The 19487-nt window shown below is 39.4% G+C and overlaps 1 protein-coding gene across 5 annotated transcripts in view; it reads right to left on the bottom strand.

The window, feature by feature from the left end:
* Positions 1–19153, bottom strand: part of EXOC1 (exocyst complex component 1) — a 66835-nt gene extending 47682 nt beyond the window's left edge. For 4 of the 5 annotated variants that reach the window (XM_073891712.1, XM_073891714.1, XM_025887384.2 and 1 more), the window contains exons 1-3: positions 18996–19153; positions 14626–14759; positions 8405–8535 (exon numbers count right to left, since the gene is read on the bottom strand). In XM_073891712.1, the coding sequence (XP_073747813.1) occupies positions 8405–8535; positions 14626–14749 (255 nt within the window). In that variant the 5' untranslated portion in view covers positions 14750–14759; positions 18996–19153. Of the gene's footprint in view, positions 1–8404; positions 8536–14625; positions 14760–18815; positions 18960–18995 lie in introns of those variants that run through there. The other variant, XM_073891713.1, reaches the window with a different exon arrangement.
* Positions 19154–19487: the final 334 nt, after the last annotated feature.

The following is a 19487-nucleotide window of genomic DNA, read 5'->3' as shown; positions in this document are numbered from 1 at the left end:
GCCAAGGCGTGGGCTCTCAGCTCGGGGTTGCCATAAACTGTGATCTGCGGCCCAGCTGGGCCACTGCTCCTCCAGCAGGGACCCAACAAGCGGCAGATCGGGGAGACTCCCCTACCTCCCCCGGGAGGAGCGGCGCGGGAGCGCACCGCAAGGATCTGCTGGGTTTGGAGACTCCACACGGGGTTGGGTGCCAGAGATAGAAACGCTCGGTCACAGGCCGGGTGAGCACGGAGTGCGGCCGGAGACCGGGGAGACGGGAGTGATTGACTGCTTTTCTCTGGGGGCGCACTGAGGAGTGGGGCCCCGAGTTCTCGTCTCCTCCGGGCAGAGATTGGGAGGCCGCCATTTCACTCTAGTCCTCCAAAGCTGTACGGAAAGCTTGCAGGTAACAAAAGCTCCTGAGAGCAAAATGGAGCAGATGATTTAGCCGGAGGGCCAGGGCAGGGCAATTCCGCCTCCCACAAAGACATTTGGGAACCATGGCAACAGGCCCCTCCCCCAAAAGATCAGCAAGAACAACCGGCCAAGACCAAGTTTACCGATCAATGAGAACAGGAGAACGCCAGCACTAGAGGAATACAGCACATAGAATTCATGGCTTTTTTCCCATGATTCTTTAGTCTTTCAAAGTTCATTTTTTCTTTTTCTATTTTTTTTGAATTCTTCTTTTTCCCTTTTTCAACCAACATCTTATCAATCCGTTTTTCAAAAATCTTTTTTATTTTTCAATTTTAGAGTCATATTCTATCCCTTCATTGTAGTTAATCTTATTTTTGGTGTGCGTGTGTGTGTGTGTATTGTTCTCTTTAAAAAATTTTGGGATACAGTTTCTTCTAACAGACCAAAATATACCCTAAATCTCTAGTGTATGCCTTTGTTCTAGTCTCCTGCCTGATCACATTCTCTCCCTTTTTTTCTTTTTTTTTAATTTTTCTTCTTTCTTTTTTCAACCAACTTATCAATTCCTTTTATAAAATCTTTTATAATTTTCATCTTTACAGTCATATGCCATCCCTTCGTTGTATTTACCCTTATTTTTGTACATATATAAGTTTTTCTTTAAAATTTTGGGAGGCAGTTTCTTCTAACAGACCAAAATACACCCAAAATCTAGTGTGCGGCACTGATCTATTCACCAGCCTGATCATATTTGATCATATTCTCTCTTTTTTTTTCTTTCCCTTTCTTTGCCCCCAGTTTCAGATCTCTTCTGATTTGTTTAGCATATATTTTTCTCGGGTGGTTGTTACCCCGTTAGCATTTTGTTCTCTCATTTATCTATTCTCCTCTGGACAAAATGACAAGACAGAAAAACTCACCTCAAAAAAAAGAACAAGAGGCAGTACTGACTGCCAGGGACCTAATCAATACGGACCTTAGTAAGATGTTGGAACTAGAGTTCAGAATGACGATTATAACAATACTAGCTGGGCTTGAAAAAAGCATGGAAGATACTAGAGAAACCCTTTCTGGAGAAATAAAAGAACTAAAATCCAACCAAGTCGAAATCAAAAAGGCTATTAATGAGGTACAATAAAAAATGGAGGCTCTAACTATTAGGATAAATGAGGCAGAAGAGACAATTAGTGATATAGAAGATCAAATGATGGAAAATAAAGAAGCTGAGAAAAAGAGAGATAACTAATGGATCACGAGGGTAGAATTCGAGAGATAAGTGAAACCATAAAGACGAAACAATATTAGAATAATTGGGATCCCAGAAGAAGAAAGAGAGAGAGGGGCAGAAGGCGTAGTGGAGCAAATTATAGCAGAGAACTGCCCTAATTTGGGGAGGGAAACAGGCATCAAAATCCAGGAGGCACAGAGAACCCCCCTCAAAATCAATAAAAACAGGTCAACACCCCGACATCTAATAGTAAAACTTACAAGTCTCGGAGACAAAGAGAAAATCCTGAAAGCTGCTCGGGACAAGAGGTCTGTAACCTACAATGGTAGAACATTAGATTGGCAACAGACCTATCCACAGAGACCTGGCAGGCCAGAAAGGACTGGCATGATATATTCAGAGCACTAAATGAGAAAAATATGCAGCCAAGAATATTATATCAAGCTAGGCTGTCATTGAAAATAGGAGAGATAAAAAGCTTCCAGGACAAACAAAAACTAAAGGAATTTGCAAACACGAAACCAGCCCTACAAGAAATATTGAAAGGGGTCCTCTAAGCAAAGAGAGAGCCTAAAAGTAACATAGACCAGAAAGGAACAGAGACAATATACAGTAACAGTCACCTTACAGGCAATACAATGGCACTAAATTCATATCTTTCAATAGTTACCCTGAATGTAAATGGGCTAAATGCCCCAATCAAAAGACACAGGGTATCAAATTGGATAAAAAAACAAGACCCACTGATATGCTGTCTGCAAGAGACTCATTTTAGACCCCCAAAAACCTCCATATTGAAAGTGAAGGGGTGGAAAACCATTTACCATGCTAATGGACATCAAAAGAAAGCTGGGGTGGCAATCCTTATATCAGACAAATTAGATTTTAAAACAAAGACTGTAATAAGAGATGAAGAAGGACACTATATCCTACTTAAAGGGTCTATCCAACAAGAAGATCTAACAATTGTAAATATCTATGCCCCTAACATGGGAGCAGCCAATTATATAAGCCAATTCATAACAAAATCAAAGAAATACATCGACAACAATACAATAATAGTAGGGGATTTGGGGTGCCTGGGTGGCTCGGTTGTTAAGTGTCTGCCTTTGGCTCAGATCATGATCCAGGGTCCTGGGATTGAGCCCCGCATCAGGCTCCCTGCTCTGCGGGAAGCCCGCTTCTCCCTCTCCCACTTCCCCTGCTTGTGTTCCCTCTCTTGCTGTGTCTCTCTCTGTCAAATAATAAAATCTTTAAAAATAAATAAATAAAATTAAAAAAAATAATAGTAGGGGACTTTAACACCCCTCTCACTGAAATGAACAGATTATCTAAGCAAAAGATGAACAAGGAAATACAGACTTTAAATGACACACTGGACCAAATGGCCTTCACAGATATATTCAGAACATTCCATCCCAAAGCAACAGACATTCTTCTCTAGTCCCATGGAACATGCTCCAGAATAGATCACATCCTAGGTCACAAATCAGGTCTCAACTGGTACCAAAAGATTGGGATCATTCCCTGCATATTTTCGGACCACAATGCTTTGAAACTAGAGCTCAATCATAGGAGGAAAATTGGAAAGAGCTCAAATAAGAATGAGTGGGTCAACCAGGAAATTAAAGAAGAATTAAAAAAATTCATGGACGGGCACCTGGGTGGCTCAGATGGTTAAGCGTCTGCCTTCGGCTCGGGTCATGATCCCAGGATCGAGCCCTGCGTCAGGCTCCCTGCTCCTTGGGAGCCTGCTTCTCCCTCTGCCTCTCTCTCTCTCTCGCTGTCTTTCATGAATAAATAAATAAAATCTTTAAAAAAAAAATTCATGGAAACAAATGAAAATGAAAACACAACTGTTCAAATTCTTTGGGATGCAGCAAAGGCGGTCCTAAAAGGAAAGTATACAGCAATACAAGCCTTTCTCAAGAAAAAAGAAAGGTCTCAAATACACAACCTAACCCTACACCTAAAGGAGCTGGAGAAAGAACAACAAATAAAGCCTAAACCCAGCAGGAGAAGAGAAATAGTAAAGATCAGAGCAGAAATCAATGAAATAGAAACCGAAAAAACAGTAGAACAGATCAATGAAACTAGGAGCTGGTTCTTTGAAAGAATTAACAAGATTGATAAACCCCTGGCCAGACTTATCAAAAAGAAAAAAGAAAGGACCCAAATAAATAAAATCACGAATGAAAGAGGAGAGATCACAACCAATAACAAAGAAATACAAACAATTATAAGAACATATTATGAGGAACTATAGGCCAGCAAATTAGATAATCTGGAAGAAATGCATGCATTCCTAGAGATTTATCAACTACCAAAACTGAACCAGGAAGAAACAGGAAACCTGAACAGACCCATAACCACTAAGGAAACTGAAGCAGTAATCAAAAATCTCCCAACAGACAAGAGCCCAGGGCCAGATGGCTTCCCAGAGGAATTCTACCAAACACTTAAAGAAGAATTAATACCTATTCTTCTGAAGCTGTTTCAAAGAATAGAATTGGAAGGAAAACTTCCAAATTCATTTAATAAGGCCAGCATTACCTTGATCCCAAAACCAGACAAAGACCCCATCAAAAAGGAGAACTACAGACCAATATCCCTAATGAACATGGATGCAAAAATTCTCACCAAAATACTAGCCAATAGGATCCAACAGTACATTAAAACAATTATTCCCCACAACCAAGTGGGATTTATTCCTGGGCTGCAAGGTTGGTTCAACATCCACAAATCAATCAATGTGATACAATACATTAATAAAAGAAAGAACAAGAACCAAATGATCCTCTCAATAGATGCAGAAAAAGCATCTGACAAAGTACAGCATCCCTTCTTGATTAAAACTCTTCAGAGTGTAGGGATAGAGGGTACATACCTCAATATCATAAAAGCCATCTGTGAAAAGCTCACAGTGAATATCATCCTCAGTGGGGAAACACTGAGAGCTTTTCCCCCTAAGGTCAGGAACATAGCAGGGGTGTCCACTATCACCACTGCTATTCAACATAGTACTAGAAGTCCTAGCCACAGCAATCAGACAACAAAAAGAAATAAAAGGCATCCAAATCGGCAAAGAAGTGAAACCCTCACTTTTTGCATACGATATGATACTTAACATACAAAAGACTCCACCCCAAAACTGCTAGAACTCATACAGGAATTCAGTAAAGTGGCAGGATATAAAATCAATGCACAGAAATCAGGTGCATTTCTATACACCAACAACAAGGCAGAAGAAAGAGAAATTAAGGAGTCGATCCCATTTACAAATGCATCCAAAACATTAAGATACCTAGGAATAAATCAACCAAAGAGGCAAAGGATCTGTACTCAGAAAACTATAGAATACTCACGACAGAAATTGAGGAAGACACAAAGAAATGGAAAAACGTTCCATGGTCATGGACTGGAAGAACAAATATTGTGAAGATGTCAATGCTACCTAGAGCAATCTACGCATTTAATGCAATCTCTATCAAAATACCAACAACTATTTTCAAAGAAATGGAACAAATAATCCTAAAATTTGTATGAAACCAAAAAAGACCCTGAATAGCCAGAGGAATGTTGAAAAAGAAAAGCAAAGCTGGTGGCATCACAATTCTGGACTTCCAGATCTATTACAAAGCTGTCATCATCAAGACAGTATAGTACTGGCACAAAAACAGACACATAGATCAATGGAACAGAATAGAGAGCCCAGAAATGGACCCTCAACTCTATGGTCAAGTAATCTTCGACAAAGCAGGAAAGAATGTCCAATGGAAAAAAGACAGTCTCCTCAACAAATGGTGTTGGGAAAATTGGACAGCCATATGCAGAAAAATGAAACTGGACCATTTCCTTACGTCACACACAAAAATAGACTCAAAATGGTTGAAAGACCTCAATGTCAGACAGGAGTCCATCAAAATCCTAGAGAACACAGGCAGCAACCTCTTCGACCTCAGCTGCAGGAACTTCTTCCTAGAAACATCGCCAAAGGCAAAGGAAGCAAGGGCAAAAATGAACTATTGGGGCTTCATCAAGATAAAAAGCTTTTGCACAGCAAAGGAAACAGTCCACAAAACCAAAAGACAACCGACAGAATGGGAGAAGATATTTGTAAATATATATTAGATAAAGAGTTAGTATCCAAAATCTATGAAGAACTTATCAAACTCAACACCCAAAGAACAAATAATCCAGTCAAGAAATGGGCAGAAGATATGAACAGACATTTTTCCAAAGAAGATATCCAAATGGCCAACAGACACATGAAAAAGTGCTCAACATCGCTCAGCATCAGGGAATCCAAAATCAAAATCTCAACGAGTTACCACCTCACACCAGTCAGAATGGCTAAAATTAACAAGTCAGGAAATGACAGATGTTGGCGAGGATGCAGGGAAAGTGGAACCCTACTACACTGTTGGTGGGAATGCAAGCTGGTGCAGCCACTCTGGAAAACAGTAGGGAGGTTCCTCAAAAAGTTGAAAATAGAGCTACCATACAACCCAGCAATTGCACTACTGGGTATTTATCCCAAAGATACAAATGAAGGAATACAAAGGGGTACATGCACCCTAATGTTTATAGCAGCAATGTCCATAATAGCCAAACTATGGAAAGAGCCAAGATGTTCATCAACAGATGAAATCGATAAAGAAGATGTGGTATATATACACAATGGAATATTATGCAGCCATAAAAAAAAATCTTGCCATTTGCAACAACCTGGATGGAACTAGAGGGTATTATGCTAAGCGAAATAAGTCAATCAGAGAAAGACTTGTATCATATGATCTCACTGATAGGAGGAATTCTTAATCTCAGGAAACACACTGAGGGTTGCTGGAGTGGTGGGGGGTGGGAGGGATGGGGTGGCTGGGTGACAGACATTGGGGAGGGTATGTGCTATGGTGAGCGCTGTGAATTCTGTAAGACTGATGAATCACAGACCCGTACCTCTGAAACAAATAATACATTATATGTTAAAAACAAAAACAGTAGGAAGGGAAAAATGAAGAGGGGAAGTCGCAGGGGGAGACGAACCATGAGAGACTATGGACTCTGAGAAACACACTGAGGGTTCCAGAGGGGAGGGGGGTGCGGGGATGGGTTAGCCTGGTGATGGGTATTAAAGAGGGCATGTATTGAATGGAGCACTGGGTGTTATATGCAAACAATGCAAACAAGGAACCCTACATCAAAAACTAATGATGTAATGTTGGTGATTAACATAATAAAATAAAATTAAAAAACAAAACAAAACAAAAAACCCAAACAGAAACCTACCAAAAAAGTCTCTACTCTTGATCTTTTCCCATGGTAACAGAATTTATTAAATAATTTATTAAAGTGTTTTGGGTGCCCCTTAGGGATAAAGCAGCGGCAGCCCAGTGTGACTAAAATACTTAAAGAAAGGGGCGCCTGGGTGGCTCAGTCGTTAAGCGTCTGCCTTCGGCTCAGGTCATGATCTCAGGGTCCTGGGATTGAGCCCTGCATCGGGCTCCCTACTGGCTGGGAAGCCTGCTTCTCCCTCTCCCGCTCCCCCTGCTTATGTTCCCTCTCTCGCTGTGTCTTTCTCTGTCAAATAAATAAATAAATAAATAAACAAATAAAATCTTTAAAAAAATATATAAAGGCATTCGCCACATTTGTTAGAAATCTGAGTCCTGAACTGCATATTCTAGACAAGCAAAGCTCTCCTAAAGTTGTTTTTGCTTCATTTAAAAAATATTTTACACTCCAGTCAACTGCCTGTCAATTTGTCTAGACTTTAGTTCCCCAGAGGTCTGTACCATGGTAAAGTCAGAATTTTATTTTATTGGATTGCTCTACAAAGGTAGCTTCTATTTCTTTGTGCCTTTTAAGTAAATGTGTGAGACTTGAAGGGTTAAGACAAAGGGCACCTGCAGTTACATTAATGTAAGCCTTGCTATCAGCCCCATCACAAGTGGGTGTGATGCAAAACATTCCTGAGGAAGGAAGATGCAGGGCAGGGTTAGAGAGGCTGAAGGGGAAGGAGGACTTAATTTCACCAGAGGAGCTCTACTTAATTTTTTTGAAAAAAGGGCATTGCTGTGACAAGCTTTGACTTGTCAGAAATAAACGTGGTCCTTTAACATGATTATTACATTATTCAATTTTCTTAATGTTTGAATGTGGCTTCGGTGAAAAGTGTAGTATTTACATTCTTATATCTTATTCTTTAAGTTCCTGAAAATAAGGTGTGTAACTCACCATCACTTCCTTTACTGGAGCCACAAATATGAAACCATGGCCTCAAAAGGGTAGCCTGGTTGCCTCAGCTGATGATTCTACATTAATTCATGAAGACGAAATAAGGAAGACTCCCTTTGGTTATAGTGTCACACATGATGTTGAACTAGGTTTTACCAAAACAATGAAGGCTTTTAAAAAACTACTCACAACACTTTAAAATGTGTACTAATACGTGGATTTTATACTAAATATACCTAACCTAAATACCAAAATATATAGTTATTTTGCTCCAGTGTACATAACTTGTCCACAAACATAACTATAGCTCAAAAAAAGCAAAAACAATGAACCAACATGCATACAGATTTATTTAGTAGCTTGAGACTGAAGAGTGGGAGAATGGAAGGTTTAATAATACACTCTAGACTAATTCCTGGTGAGTTGGTAGAGGAGACGGTTACAAAACAAGAAGTTTAGATCATCTTAGAAGACATACTACTACATTAGAAAATGAAAGACACTTTCTGAACATAGGTCAAAGAACTAAGAAAAACATACTTTAATAGCATCCTTGGCATCTACCACAGCAAGGTCTCGAAGGGCCCAGGCAATCTGCCTTTTGTAGAAATCTCCTTTATCAGATTTCTTGACTTTGACCATCTTCACCTGCACAGGGCGTTCAGTTGTCACTGTTGAGTAAAACACACTTTCATCAGAAATATTCACTCACTTATTCTTCATCTATTCATCCACTCATTGCAAATACAGCTGTCAGGTGCGTGTACATGACACTAAAACAGGAGTAGTATTTCCTAATATCTGCCATGACTGAGGAATGCTCAGAGCATCAAAGGGAACATCTAAGTCAGACAACAGGGTCAGAGGCAGGTTCCTTGTTAAGTAAAGCTGCAGACCAGTTTTGAAAGAACAGTATGAGCTCTAAAGAATGACTGACATATGTGAAGCCAAAGGGGCTTGAAAGAGCCTAACACCATTTCAGAACCACACTAAGTGGTTCAGTATGGATTGTTCTTGCAATAAAGTGGATGGAAATGAAGTCACAAAAAAAGATGAAGTTCAGATCACAAAGGGCCTTTGAGGTTGTGGAGGTGCTCTTAGAGGATTTTAATTAGGGAAATGACATGCTCTAATTTCTTTCCAAAAATCACTCTGTCAGCAGAATAGTGGATGGATTGGAGTGAACATCAGTACATTTAAAAATTTAGATGAATTGGTTGAATCTCTAAAAAATGTAACTTACCAAAACTGACTTAAGAACAGAAAATACGGAAAATTCTATAAGCATTAAAGAAATCGCATTAGTGGGGCGCCTGGGTGGCTCAGTTGGTTAAGCGACTGCCTTCAGCTCAGGTCATGATCCTGGAGTCCCAGGATCGAGTCCCACGTCGGGCTCCCTGCTCAGCGGGGAGTCTGCTTCTCCCTCTGACCCTACCCCCTCTCATGCTCTCTCTCTCTCATTCTCTCTCTCAAATAAAGTCTTTAAAAAAAAAAGAAGAAGAAATTGCATTAGTAAGTGAAAAATCTCTTCCCCAAAACCTAGTCCAACACAGTTTTACTGGTATCTTTTGCCAAGTTTTCAAGGAAACATTCCAAACATACATAACTATTCCACTGTACAGAAAACAAGGGAACACTCCCAACTTACTTTATTGCTTTGGTTGTAAGGACAAAGATAGTGTACAAAAGAAAATTATAGGACCATGTCATTAATGAACATGAGTGAAAAATCTTATAACTACAAATATACAAATAACTACAAACAAATACTGCAATGGCAAACTTAATCCAAGGCCATATACAAAAGATAGTATTTCATTTCACCAATTCTGAGATGTACATTTTTTTCCCACATTTTAATATCTCTGAAATCAGAATATGTCTTAACAATTGATGCAGTATCATAGCATTTTTTTAACTGGTACATAAAATAATATATAATTGATGGCATATGGTACATCATGATTGAGTTAGGTTATCCCAAGAACTCAATTTATCATTTGAAAAGTCAAGTACAATTACTCACCACGCTAATAAATTAAGGAAATATATGATAATCTCAATGATTTGAAAAAGCATTTGATAAAACTGAACATCCATTCAGTGATAAAAAACCAAAAAGAAAAAAAAAGTAAAAAGTCAGGAACAGGGCGCCTGGGTGGCTCAGTCGTTAAGCGTCTGCCTTCGGCTCAGGTCATGATCCCAGGGTCCTGGGATCCAGTCCTACACTGGGCTCCCTGCTCTGCGGGAAGTCGGCTTCTCCCTCTCCCACTCCCCCTTTTTTTTTTTTTTTTAAGATTTTATTTATTTATTTGACAGAGAGAGACACAGCGAGAGAGGCAACACAAGCAGGGGGAGTAGAAGAGGGAGAAGCAGGCTTCCCGCAGAGCAGGGAGCCTGATGCGGGGCTCTATCCCAGGACCCTGGGATCATGACCTGAGCAGAAGGCAGACGCTTAACGACTAAGCCACCCAGGCGCCCCTCCCACTCCCCCTGCTTGTGTTCCTGCTCTCACTATCTCTTTCTCTGTCAAATAAATAAATAAAATCGTAAAAAAAAAAAAAAAAGTCAGGAACAGAAGAGAACTTCCTTTACATTGTAAACAAAAAAACAATAGCAATTATCATACTAAAAAGCCATTCCCTTTGAGATCAACACTGTACTGATGGTCCTAACCAGCAGACTAAAGCAACAAAAATAAATAAAAAATATAAAGATTATAAAGGAAGGAAGAAAATGTCACTATTTAGAAAGAGCTTACGGACAAATTATTAGAATTAATAAGAAAGTCTAGCAAGATTGACACAGAAATCCACATAAAAACAAACTGTATTTCTAGATTCTAACAATAAATGATTTTTAAAATGTATTAATGTTCAATAAAATTAAAAAGCTCCTGCTCTGCAAAAGACAACATCAAGAGAATGAGAAGATATGCCAGACTGCAAGAAAATACTTGCCAAAGACATATCTAATGAAGGAATGTTATGCAAAATATACAAAGGACTCTTTTTTTTTTTTTTTTAAGATTCATTTATTTGTAAGAGAGCCCCTGTGCACATGGTAGGGGAGGGGCAGAAGAAGAGAGAGTCTTCAGCAGACTCTGCTGAGTGCGAGCTGAGCTGACATGGGCTCCATCTCACAACCCTAAGATCGCAACCTGAGCTAAAACCGAGTTGGACGCTTAACTGACTGCGTCACCCAGGTGCCCCTATACAAAGGACTCTTAAAACTCAACAAGAAAACAAAAAACCTGATTAAAAATGGCCAAAGACATTAACAGATGCTTCCCCAAAGAAGATACATAGATAACAAATAAGCATATGAACAGATACTCAACACCCTATTTCAACAAGGCAATGCAAATTAAAACAACAATGGGATACCACTATACACCTATTAGTTTGGCCAAATTCCAGAACATGACAACACCAAATGCTGGCAAAAATGTGTAGCAACAGGAACTCTCAAACATTGCTGGTGGGACTGCAAAATGATACAGCCACTTTGGTAGAAAGTTTGGTGGTTTCTTACAAAACCAAAGACTCTTACACTCTTGGTATTTACCCAAAGGAGGTGCAAACTTATGTCCATGCAAAAATTCAAACATGGGTGTTTATAGTACCTTTATTCATAATTTTCAAATTGATAACTGACATGTCCTTCACTAGGTGAGTGGATAAACTGTGGTACATCTAGGCATGGAATATTATTCAGTGCTAAAAAGAAATGAGCTATCAAGCCATGAAAAGGCACGGAGGACACGTAAATGTATATTACTAAGTGAAAGAAGCCAAGCTGAGCAGGCTACGTACTTTATGATTTCAACTATACGACATCCTGGAAAAGGCTAAACCATGCAAATGGTAAAAAGAACTGTGGTTGTAAAGGGCAGGGGTTGGGGGAGAGATGAATAGGCAGAACATGCAGGATTTTTAAGGCAGTGAAAATACTCTGTATTTTCCTACAGAGTATTTTCCTACTACAATGGTAGATATATTTCATTATACATTTGTCGAAACCCATACAAATGTACAACACCAAGAGTAAACCCTAAGGTAAACTATGGACTTTGGATGATTGCAGTGTGTCAATGTAGGTTCATTCTTGGTAACAAACTGTTGCCACTGTTTCCAGTGGTACTGATAAAAGGGAAGACTACACATATGTGGGGGCAGGGGATATATGGGAAATCTGTGTACCGCCTTCCTCAATTTTGTTGTAAACCTTAAACTGCTCTAAAAAATTAAAGTCTTGGACACCTAGGTGGCTCGGTTAGTTAAGCATCTGCCTTTGGCTTAGGTCATGATTCCAGGGTCCCGGGATTGAGGCCCACATCAGGCTCCTTGCTCAGCTGGGAGCCTGCTTCTCCCTCTGCCTGCTCTGCCGGCCACTCCCCCTGCTTGTGCTCTCTCTCTCTCTCTCTGACAAATAAATAAATAAATAAATAAATAAATAAATAAATAAATCTTAAAAAAATTAAAGTCTTAAAAATGTATTAGTGCTAATAAGTTATTATTTATGATAGTATCAAAAATCTAGGAATAAATACAACATATGGGCAAAACCTTTAAAACTATATAACTTATGAAAGCCTTTAAAACTGTAAAACTTACTGAAAGGCATTAAAGAAGACCTAGGTAAATGGAGAACTACACCACGTCCGTGGACAAGAAGACTCAGTATCATGAAAATGCAAGTTCTCTTTGAACTGAACTACATATTCAAAACAATTCCAATTAAAATCCCAACAAAATCTGGCACTTGCAAAGTGGACTCTAAAATTTAGGTAGAAGAAAAAAGAACCAAAACAAGACAAAATAAAAACCAGATATAGGAGAGACCAAAAATAGGTACATTCACATTCATCACTACAAACATGGAAACAGGTAAATTAAATACTAGAATGTGAATGGCAAAATTATAAAACTTTTAGAACATAGTATAGGAGAATACTTTTGTTACTTCAGGAAAGTATATCTTTTTTTTTTTTTTTTTTTAAGTAGGCTCCACACCCAGCATTGAGCCCAGTGTGGGGCTTGAACTCACAACCCTGAGATCAAGACCTGAGCTGAGATCAAGAGTTGAACGCTCAACCAACCGAGAGGCGCCCTTCTAGGGAAGTGTATCTTAAATAAGATAAAAAAGTGGAAGCCATAAAGGATCAGATTGATTAATGTGATTTCATTAGAATTAGAAATTTCATTAAAAAGTATCAAAAGCTGGGGTGCCTGGGTGACTTAATCGTTAAGCGTCTGCCTTCAGCTCAGGTCATGATGCCGGGGTCCTGGGATTGAGCCCACATCGGGCTCCCTGCTCAGTGGGAAGCCTGCTTCTCCCTCTCCCACTCCCCCTGCTTATGTTCCCTCTCTGTGCCTCTCTCTGTCAGATAAATAAATAAAATCTTTAAAAAAAAAAAAGTATCAAAAAGCTACTACACAAGCCACAAACTGGGATGCATATAACCAACACAGGATTAGTAAATATATAGACCTTGTCAAATCAGTAAAAGGACAACCAACACAACAGAGAAATGAGCAAAAGGTTTTAAGGCAAATTTCTAAGACAAGGAAACTCAATGGCCAATAAACTCATGAAAAGATGCTTAATTTCATCAACAGGGAAGTGAAATTTAAAACCACATAGAGATACTATTTTACGTACCATTTCCACCACGTTGGAATCAATTAAGTCTGTCAAAACCAAGTGTCAAAACCAAGTTTTAAGTAGGATGTAGAGAAAGAACTCCAAACACACACTGCTTGTGGAACTGAAAACCAGTGTAACTACTTTGAAAATAATTTGGTATTAGTGTTGAGCATTTACATGCCTATGACCCAGCAATTTTACATTTAGTATCTACCCTAGAAAATTCTTGCCTGTACACACGAGGACACAAGGACAAACATGTTCACAGAACTGCTGTCTGAACATTAAAACTGGAAAACAAACCTAATGTTCACCACTGGTAGGATGCGTTAAGTAAATTGGTACTCTCATAGAGTAGAACACTCCATAGGAGTGAAAACGAAAGAATTACGGTTATATGAAAAAAGAGAAAACTCATGAACATGAACATAATGTTGAATGGAAAAAGTCACAAAAGGATATATGCACTATGATTCAATTTGTGTAAATTTCAAAGACATGCAAAACTACATAATAAGTTATTTGAGATTACAAACATATATAGCAAAATGATAAAGAAAAGCAAGGAAAGACCAAACCAAAATTCAGGATACTAGTTACCTCTTAATGAATGAGGGAAGGGAATGGGATTAGGGAAGGATACACAGGACACTTCAAAGGTAATGGTAATATTCTTACACTGGGTGGTAAGCACATGAGTGTTCCTGTTTGGTCCGTCTTTGAACCTTATATATACTATAGATTCTGTTGTATCTACTCAATATATAATTAAAGACAACTTTAAAAATGAATTTGTTGGCCCAAGAGTTTTTCCAATTATAAAGACAATGAGAATATATAAAGATTTTATTTATATATTTTGTCAGAGAGAGAGAGAGAGAGCACAAGCAGGGGGAGTGACAGGCAGAGGGAGAAGCAGGCTCCCTGCTGAGCAAGGAGCCCGGTCCCACGACCCTGGGATCACGACCTAAGCAGAAGGCAGATGCTTAACTGACTGAGCCACTCAGGCATCCCAAGACAATGAGAGTATTAAAAACAAGGGGGAAAAGTCCCCTGGGGAATAAAACAATAAAAGAATGCCAAACAAGAGCTTTTTCTTACTAAATACCCACCTGTGGCACACAAAAAACAGTTCTTTTTCTTTTTTCCTGCTTTGCAGACGTTGACAATACTCAGCAGGCGTTCATCATTTGGTGTAAAAATGTCTCTTTGTAACGCATGCTTGATTGCTGTCATTTTTAATCAGCTGAAAAAAATGGAGAGTATAGATATTAAGCTCATTCTTGAAATCATTCTATCTCATATTGTTCCATTTATGATTTAAAAAATTATCTAATAAGTATAGGAAGAATGGCTGATAAGTATAGAAAGAATGATTTCATATATCAACATACCAACATCATAAAAATAAAAAGTCATATGATTGGAAAAGAAATTAGAGAACGAACGTTATTAAACTCTAAAATATCTGGAAGTGCTTACCAAATATTATGATACGAAAAAAATTTTAAGAAAAAAAAAAACCCATGCTCAATCTTTAAATATAAATTTCCTATATAAGGAGCGCTTACAACTCAACAATAAAAAAACAAATAACACAATTAAAAACTGAGCAAAGGATTTGAATAGATATTTCTCCAAAGAAAATATACAAATGGCCAATAAGCACACGAAAAGATGCTCAACATCATTAACCACTAGGGAAATGCAAACCAAAACCAAATGTGCTATCACTTTACACTCACTAGAATGGCTAACATTAAAAAGACAAGCATTGGTAAAGATGTGGAGAAAAAGAACTCTTTCATATATTGTTGGTGATTGTAAAATGGTGCAGCTACTTTGGAAAAAGCTTGACAGTTCCTCAAAAAGTTAAATATGAGATTACCATACGACCCACCAATTCCATTCCTGGATATATACTCAAGAGAACTGAAAATATATGTCCACACAAAAACTTGGTACATAAATGTTCATAGCAGCATTATTGACGATAGCCAAAAAAAACAGAAACAACTCAAATATCCACCAATTAATGAACTGATACAACGAAACGAAGTACATCTATACTGTGGAATATTATTTGGCCATAAAAAAAGGAACGAAGTACTGATATATGCTACAACATTGATGAAACTTGAAAACATTATGTTAAGTGAAAGAAGCCAGTTAAAAGACCACATATTTTATGATTCTGCTTACATGAAAGGTCCAGAGTAGACAAATGCATAAAGACAAAATGATCTGTGGCTGCCAGGGGCTAGGGGCAAGAAGGACTGTTAATGGGTATGGGGTTTCTTTTGGGGTGATGAAAATGCCCTTGAATTAGATAGTAGTGATGGCTGTATAACCTTGTGAATATACTAAAGACTACTGAATTATACACTTGAGAGGGTAAATTTTATAGTATATGAATTATATCTCAATAAAGCTATTATAAAGAGGTTTCCACTTATCTCATTTTTCTCACTAAATTCAATGTCTTTTTTCAAATACCAACTTAAGTTAAATACTTTTTAAAATCTCTTTTCAACTTTATTTTCAAATATATATATTTGTATGTATGTATATTACTATTTTCCAATGCAAATGTGTGGTATTTCATACATGTGACTTTGCTTAGGAAATTAACTTCTAACACTCTTCCTATGGGAAAATTAAGAGATTATGAATTTTAAATAAATGACATAGAATAAATTTTTATAATACAATGACACTTTTGGAAACCAGGGATCTCCTACATTTTACTCAATCTGTGAAATTTTGATCTCTGCTCCAAGTCAAAAAATTGCTTTTCTCACAAAAAAATCACATCTTCCCACTTCTATTCCTTTTCCACCTCATCTTAGCCTCTAGTCTTCTGACCTCCCCCTCCTTCCTGTTCTCATCATCTATCTGGCTTCTCCAAGCTTAATTTCTTTTCCAACCTAGCCTGGAGGCAGTGTTCACCTACATTCTCCTTCAATTATCTTACGGTTTGTAGACTTGTTCACCATGTTTTATCAATCTCCATGAACTGTATTTTTCTCCACTTCTTATGGGCTACCATATACCACTTAAGAAGGCCATGTATCTATGTTCACTGCATTCATTACAAATAGCTAAATCTGTTCAAAGCTAGACTTTCACTGTTGCTCAGCAACCCTTTAACATTTCCTTTGATGACTCCTCTTCCTATTCCCCATCAGTGTGTTGCAAATCTTATTTATCTTCTTCAATCCCCAACGCTAGTGTCAGCAAATGATGTCACCATCTATGCGGCAGAAGATTTAGAAGCCATGGAGTACAATTTTCCCCAACTGCTTTCTTCTCCATCTCTTTACATCTTCACCCATCCTAATGTCCATTCCACCTATCGCAAAATTTTGTGCCCATGTTACTAATCACTTAGTATGTTCTAGGGCCTAGACATTGATTTAAAAGCTCTACTCCACCCTATGATCAAGCTACACTGGATAATGGCCACTTTACTTCTCTATCTCTGGGCTTTGTTCATGCAATTTCCTTTTCCTGTAATTCTTTTCCCCCCAGGAAATTCCAACTCATTCTTCAGGATCCTGCTAAAATGTCACCTCTTCTGTGAAGTAGTCACACACATAAAGAATAATTCTTTTATACTTCTCAAACATTCCCTCTACTCTGCTAACATAGCACTTACAAATCCTATTTTCTAGCTAGTTGTAGTCTCTCTCCCATTAAAAGTAGCTCTTTGTAGGAAATAACCATACCTTCTTCATCTTTGTATTCCTAGAACTCGGCAAAGACATATCAGGCATTTCAAAATTAAGCAAAATGATAGCACCAAATGACATGACAACTATAGTTTCCCTGACTCCCTTTTCCAACTCTCACATCTGTAAGCAAATGTCTGGGTTCAAAATCTGTCATATTTGATTCTCCTCCTCCATTGTCAACATGAAATCTGCTGCCACATTCTTCTGATTTCCCCTCATCTACATATAATTTACCCTTCCTTTCTGTCCCCACTGCTAACACACTAATCCAGGTTCACATCAACTATATCCATTTAACACTTCAGTATCTGGTTATCTCTTTTCAAGTTTCCACAATCCCCAAACCCTGGGTAAACAAATAATATTAAAACATAGCTTTCATCACCACATGCCCCTGCTCAACATTTTTCTAAGTTTCCCAAATACAGATCTTCCAGTCCAAGCCCTCTTCTAGGTGCAGTCTTTGCATCTTTGCTTAGTTGCTTTTCCATGCAGGGAATATCATCTTTCCAAACCCTAATTACACTTCACTGGTTATGAGAATTGATTCAATAATGATCTTAATCCAAACTGATCTCTCCTCTCAATTGCTAGAGCACTTTTTGTATTTCCCACATAATCAAGCACTTGCTGTCCAATTGGTTATCATAAGCTTGTAGACCTCAAGAACTCCCTTGAGAGAGAGAGAGAGGAAAAGATGCTCCAGCATAGTTCTGTGTTCTTTCTTAGCAGGTACTGAGCAAATACCTCTTGAGATAACCTGAACTGAATAGTAAAAACTGGTCAAATGAAGAATAGTGGCCAACCTTTACCACACAGTCCCTCTTCGGTCGAAAGCAACAGTGAGTGTATGGGAAGTGTAAAGCAAGAGAGGACTGGTTATACCTCATAAAGGAGTTAGGCATAATGGAAAGCACTATGTGACCCTTATTCATTCAGCAAATACTGATGCCTACTAAGTGCCATGCACTATTCTACGTTAGAGGTGAATATGACAGGCATGTTCAGGAAGACAAGAACATCGTGCCTCAGTGGCATTTACATTCTAAGAGTTGAGTCTTTACTTTTGTGTAAGTCAGTGAATAAATTAGAGATAAATAGAGATCCTTTAAAACTATTTTCCAGGTTTAAGAATCCATGTCTGACCACGTTCCAGAAGTAGTCAGCCACTGTTTTCTGTACTGGTTCTTGTTGCCTTAAACTCAGTTGGACCATTACCCTGCGTGACAAAGAGCTTGTCATTGTGAGAGTCCGCGTGGGCTGGGCCCTATATGCTATCGAGGCAACTCAGCAAGTGGAGCATTGTCATCCACAAGAGAAAACTGTGCACAGAGACAGGGGAATGCGCTTCAGAGATCTAGAAGAAAATGTGGATTTGGACAAAGAAGAAGGCACTGTCACGCCCTCCTCTCCTGGTCCACGCCAAAGAGCAAATGACCAGGGCCGTTTTGCACAAATGAAATCTGGTTCTTATGGGTGAAACGGGGAAGGGACGCGTCAGAATTGGTCTCCCAGCCCCTAGAACAACGAGGAATTGGTGGACGCTCCCAGCGTCCTCTGCGCCTTACCCAGACAGGCGGGGAAAGGAAGGGAGGCCAGGCGGCGGAGAGACAGGTACCCGACCCCGGACGCGGAGCCAGCAGCCAAGCTGGGAAGCTGGGAAGATTCCCCTTCACCTTGGCGCCCGCCTGTCTGCTAATCTGTCCACCGCCGCCGGAACTACTGGGCAGCCACGGCCCAAGGCTTACCGCAAGGCCGGACCGAGCCCGGCTGTGCCGAGGCGGGTACTCCAAGACAGAGACCGGACAAGGCCGGAACGGCCACCGCTAGTAGGATGAGCTCAATTGAGCCGTTCAGCCACCACTTCCCATTTCCGGGCACGTGACAGACTCCACGCCGGAAGTCGACCCCGTAGAAAAGGAAGGAGAGGAGGTGATGGGCGTGGCGAAGCGGGCTAGGTCTCGCTGGAGGGGCGTGTCAAGGACAGGCAGGGGCGGGGCCTCTGTCGCTCGGAGACTGACTTGGCACCCGGGAATTTGGTGTTGCGTGCTATTACTTTCTTTAGAAGAGTCATTTATTGAGATATTTTCCGCAATTTCATTTAAGAAGCTATCCGATTTCGGCACCAGGGCGGCTCAGAAGGTTAAACATCTGCCTTCCGCTCAGGTCATGATCCTAGGTTCTGGGATCGAGCCCCACTTTGGGCTCTTGGCTCAGCGGGGAGCCTGCTTCTCCCTCTC

Source organism: Callorhinus ursinus, unplaced genomic scaffold (genome assembly GCF_003265705.2).
Source record: "Callorhinus ursinus isolate GAN/ISIS: 27379988/994484 unplaced genomic scaffold, GSC_fseal_2.0 scaffold4, whole genome shotgun sequence".
NCBI lineage: Eukaryota > Metazoa > Chordata > Mammalia > Carnivora > Otariidae > Callorhinus > Callorhinus ursinus.
The sequence above is the reverse complement of the archived record's forward strand: the minus strand, read 5'-3'. Positions and strand labels throughout refer to the sequence as shown.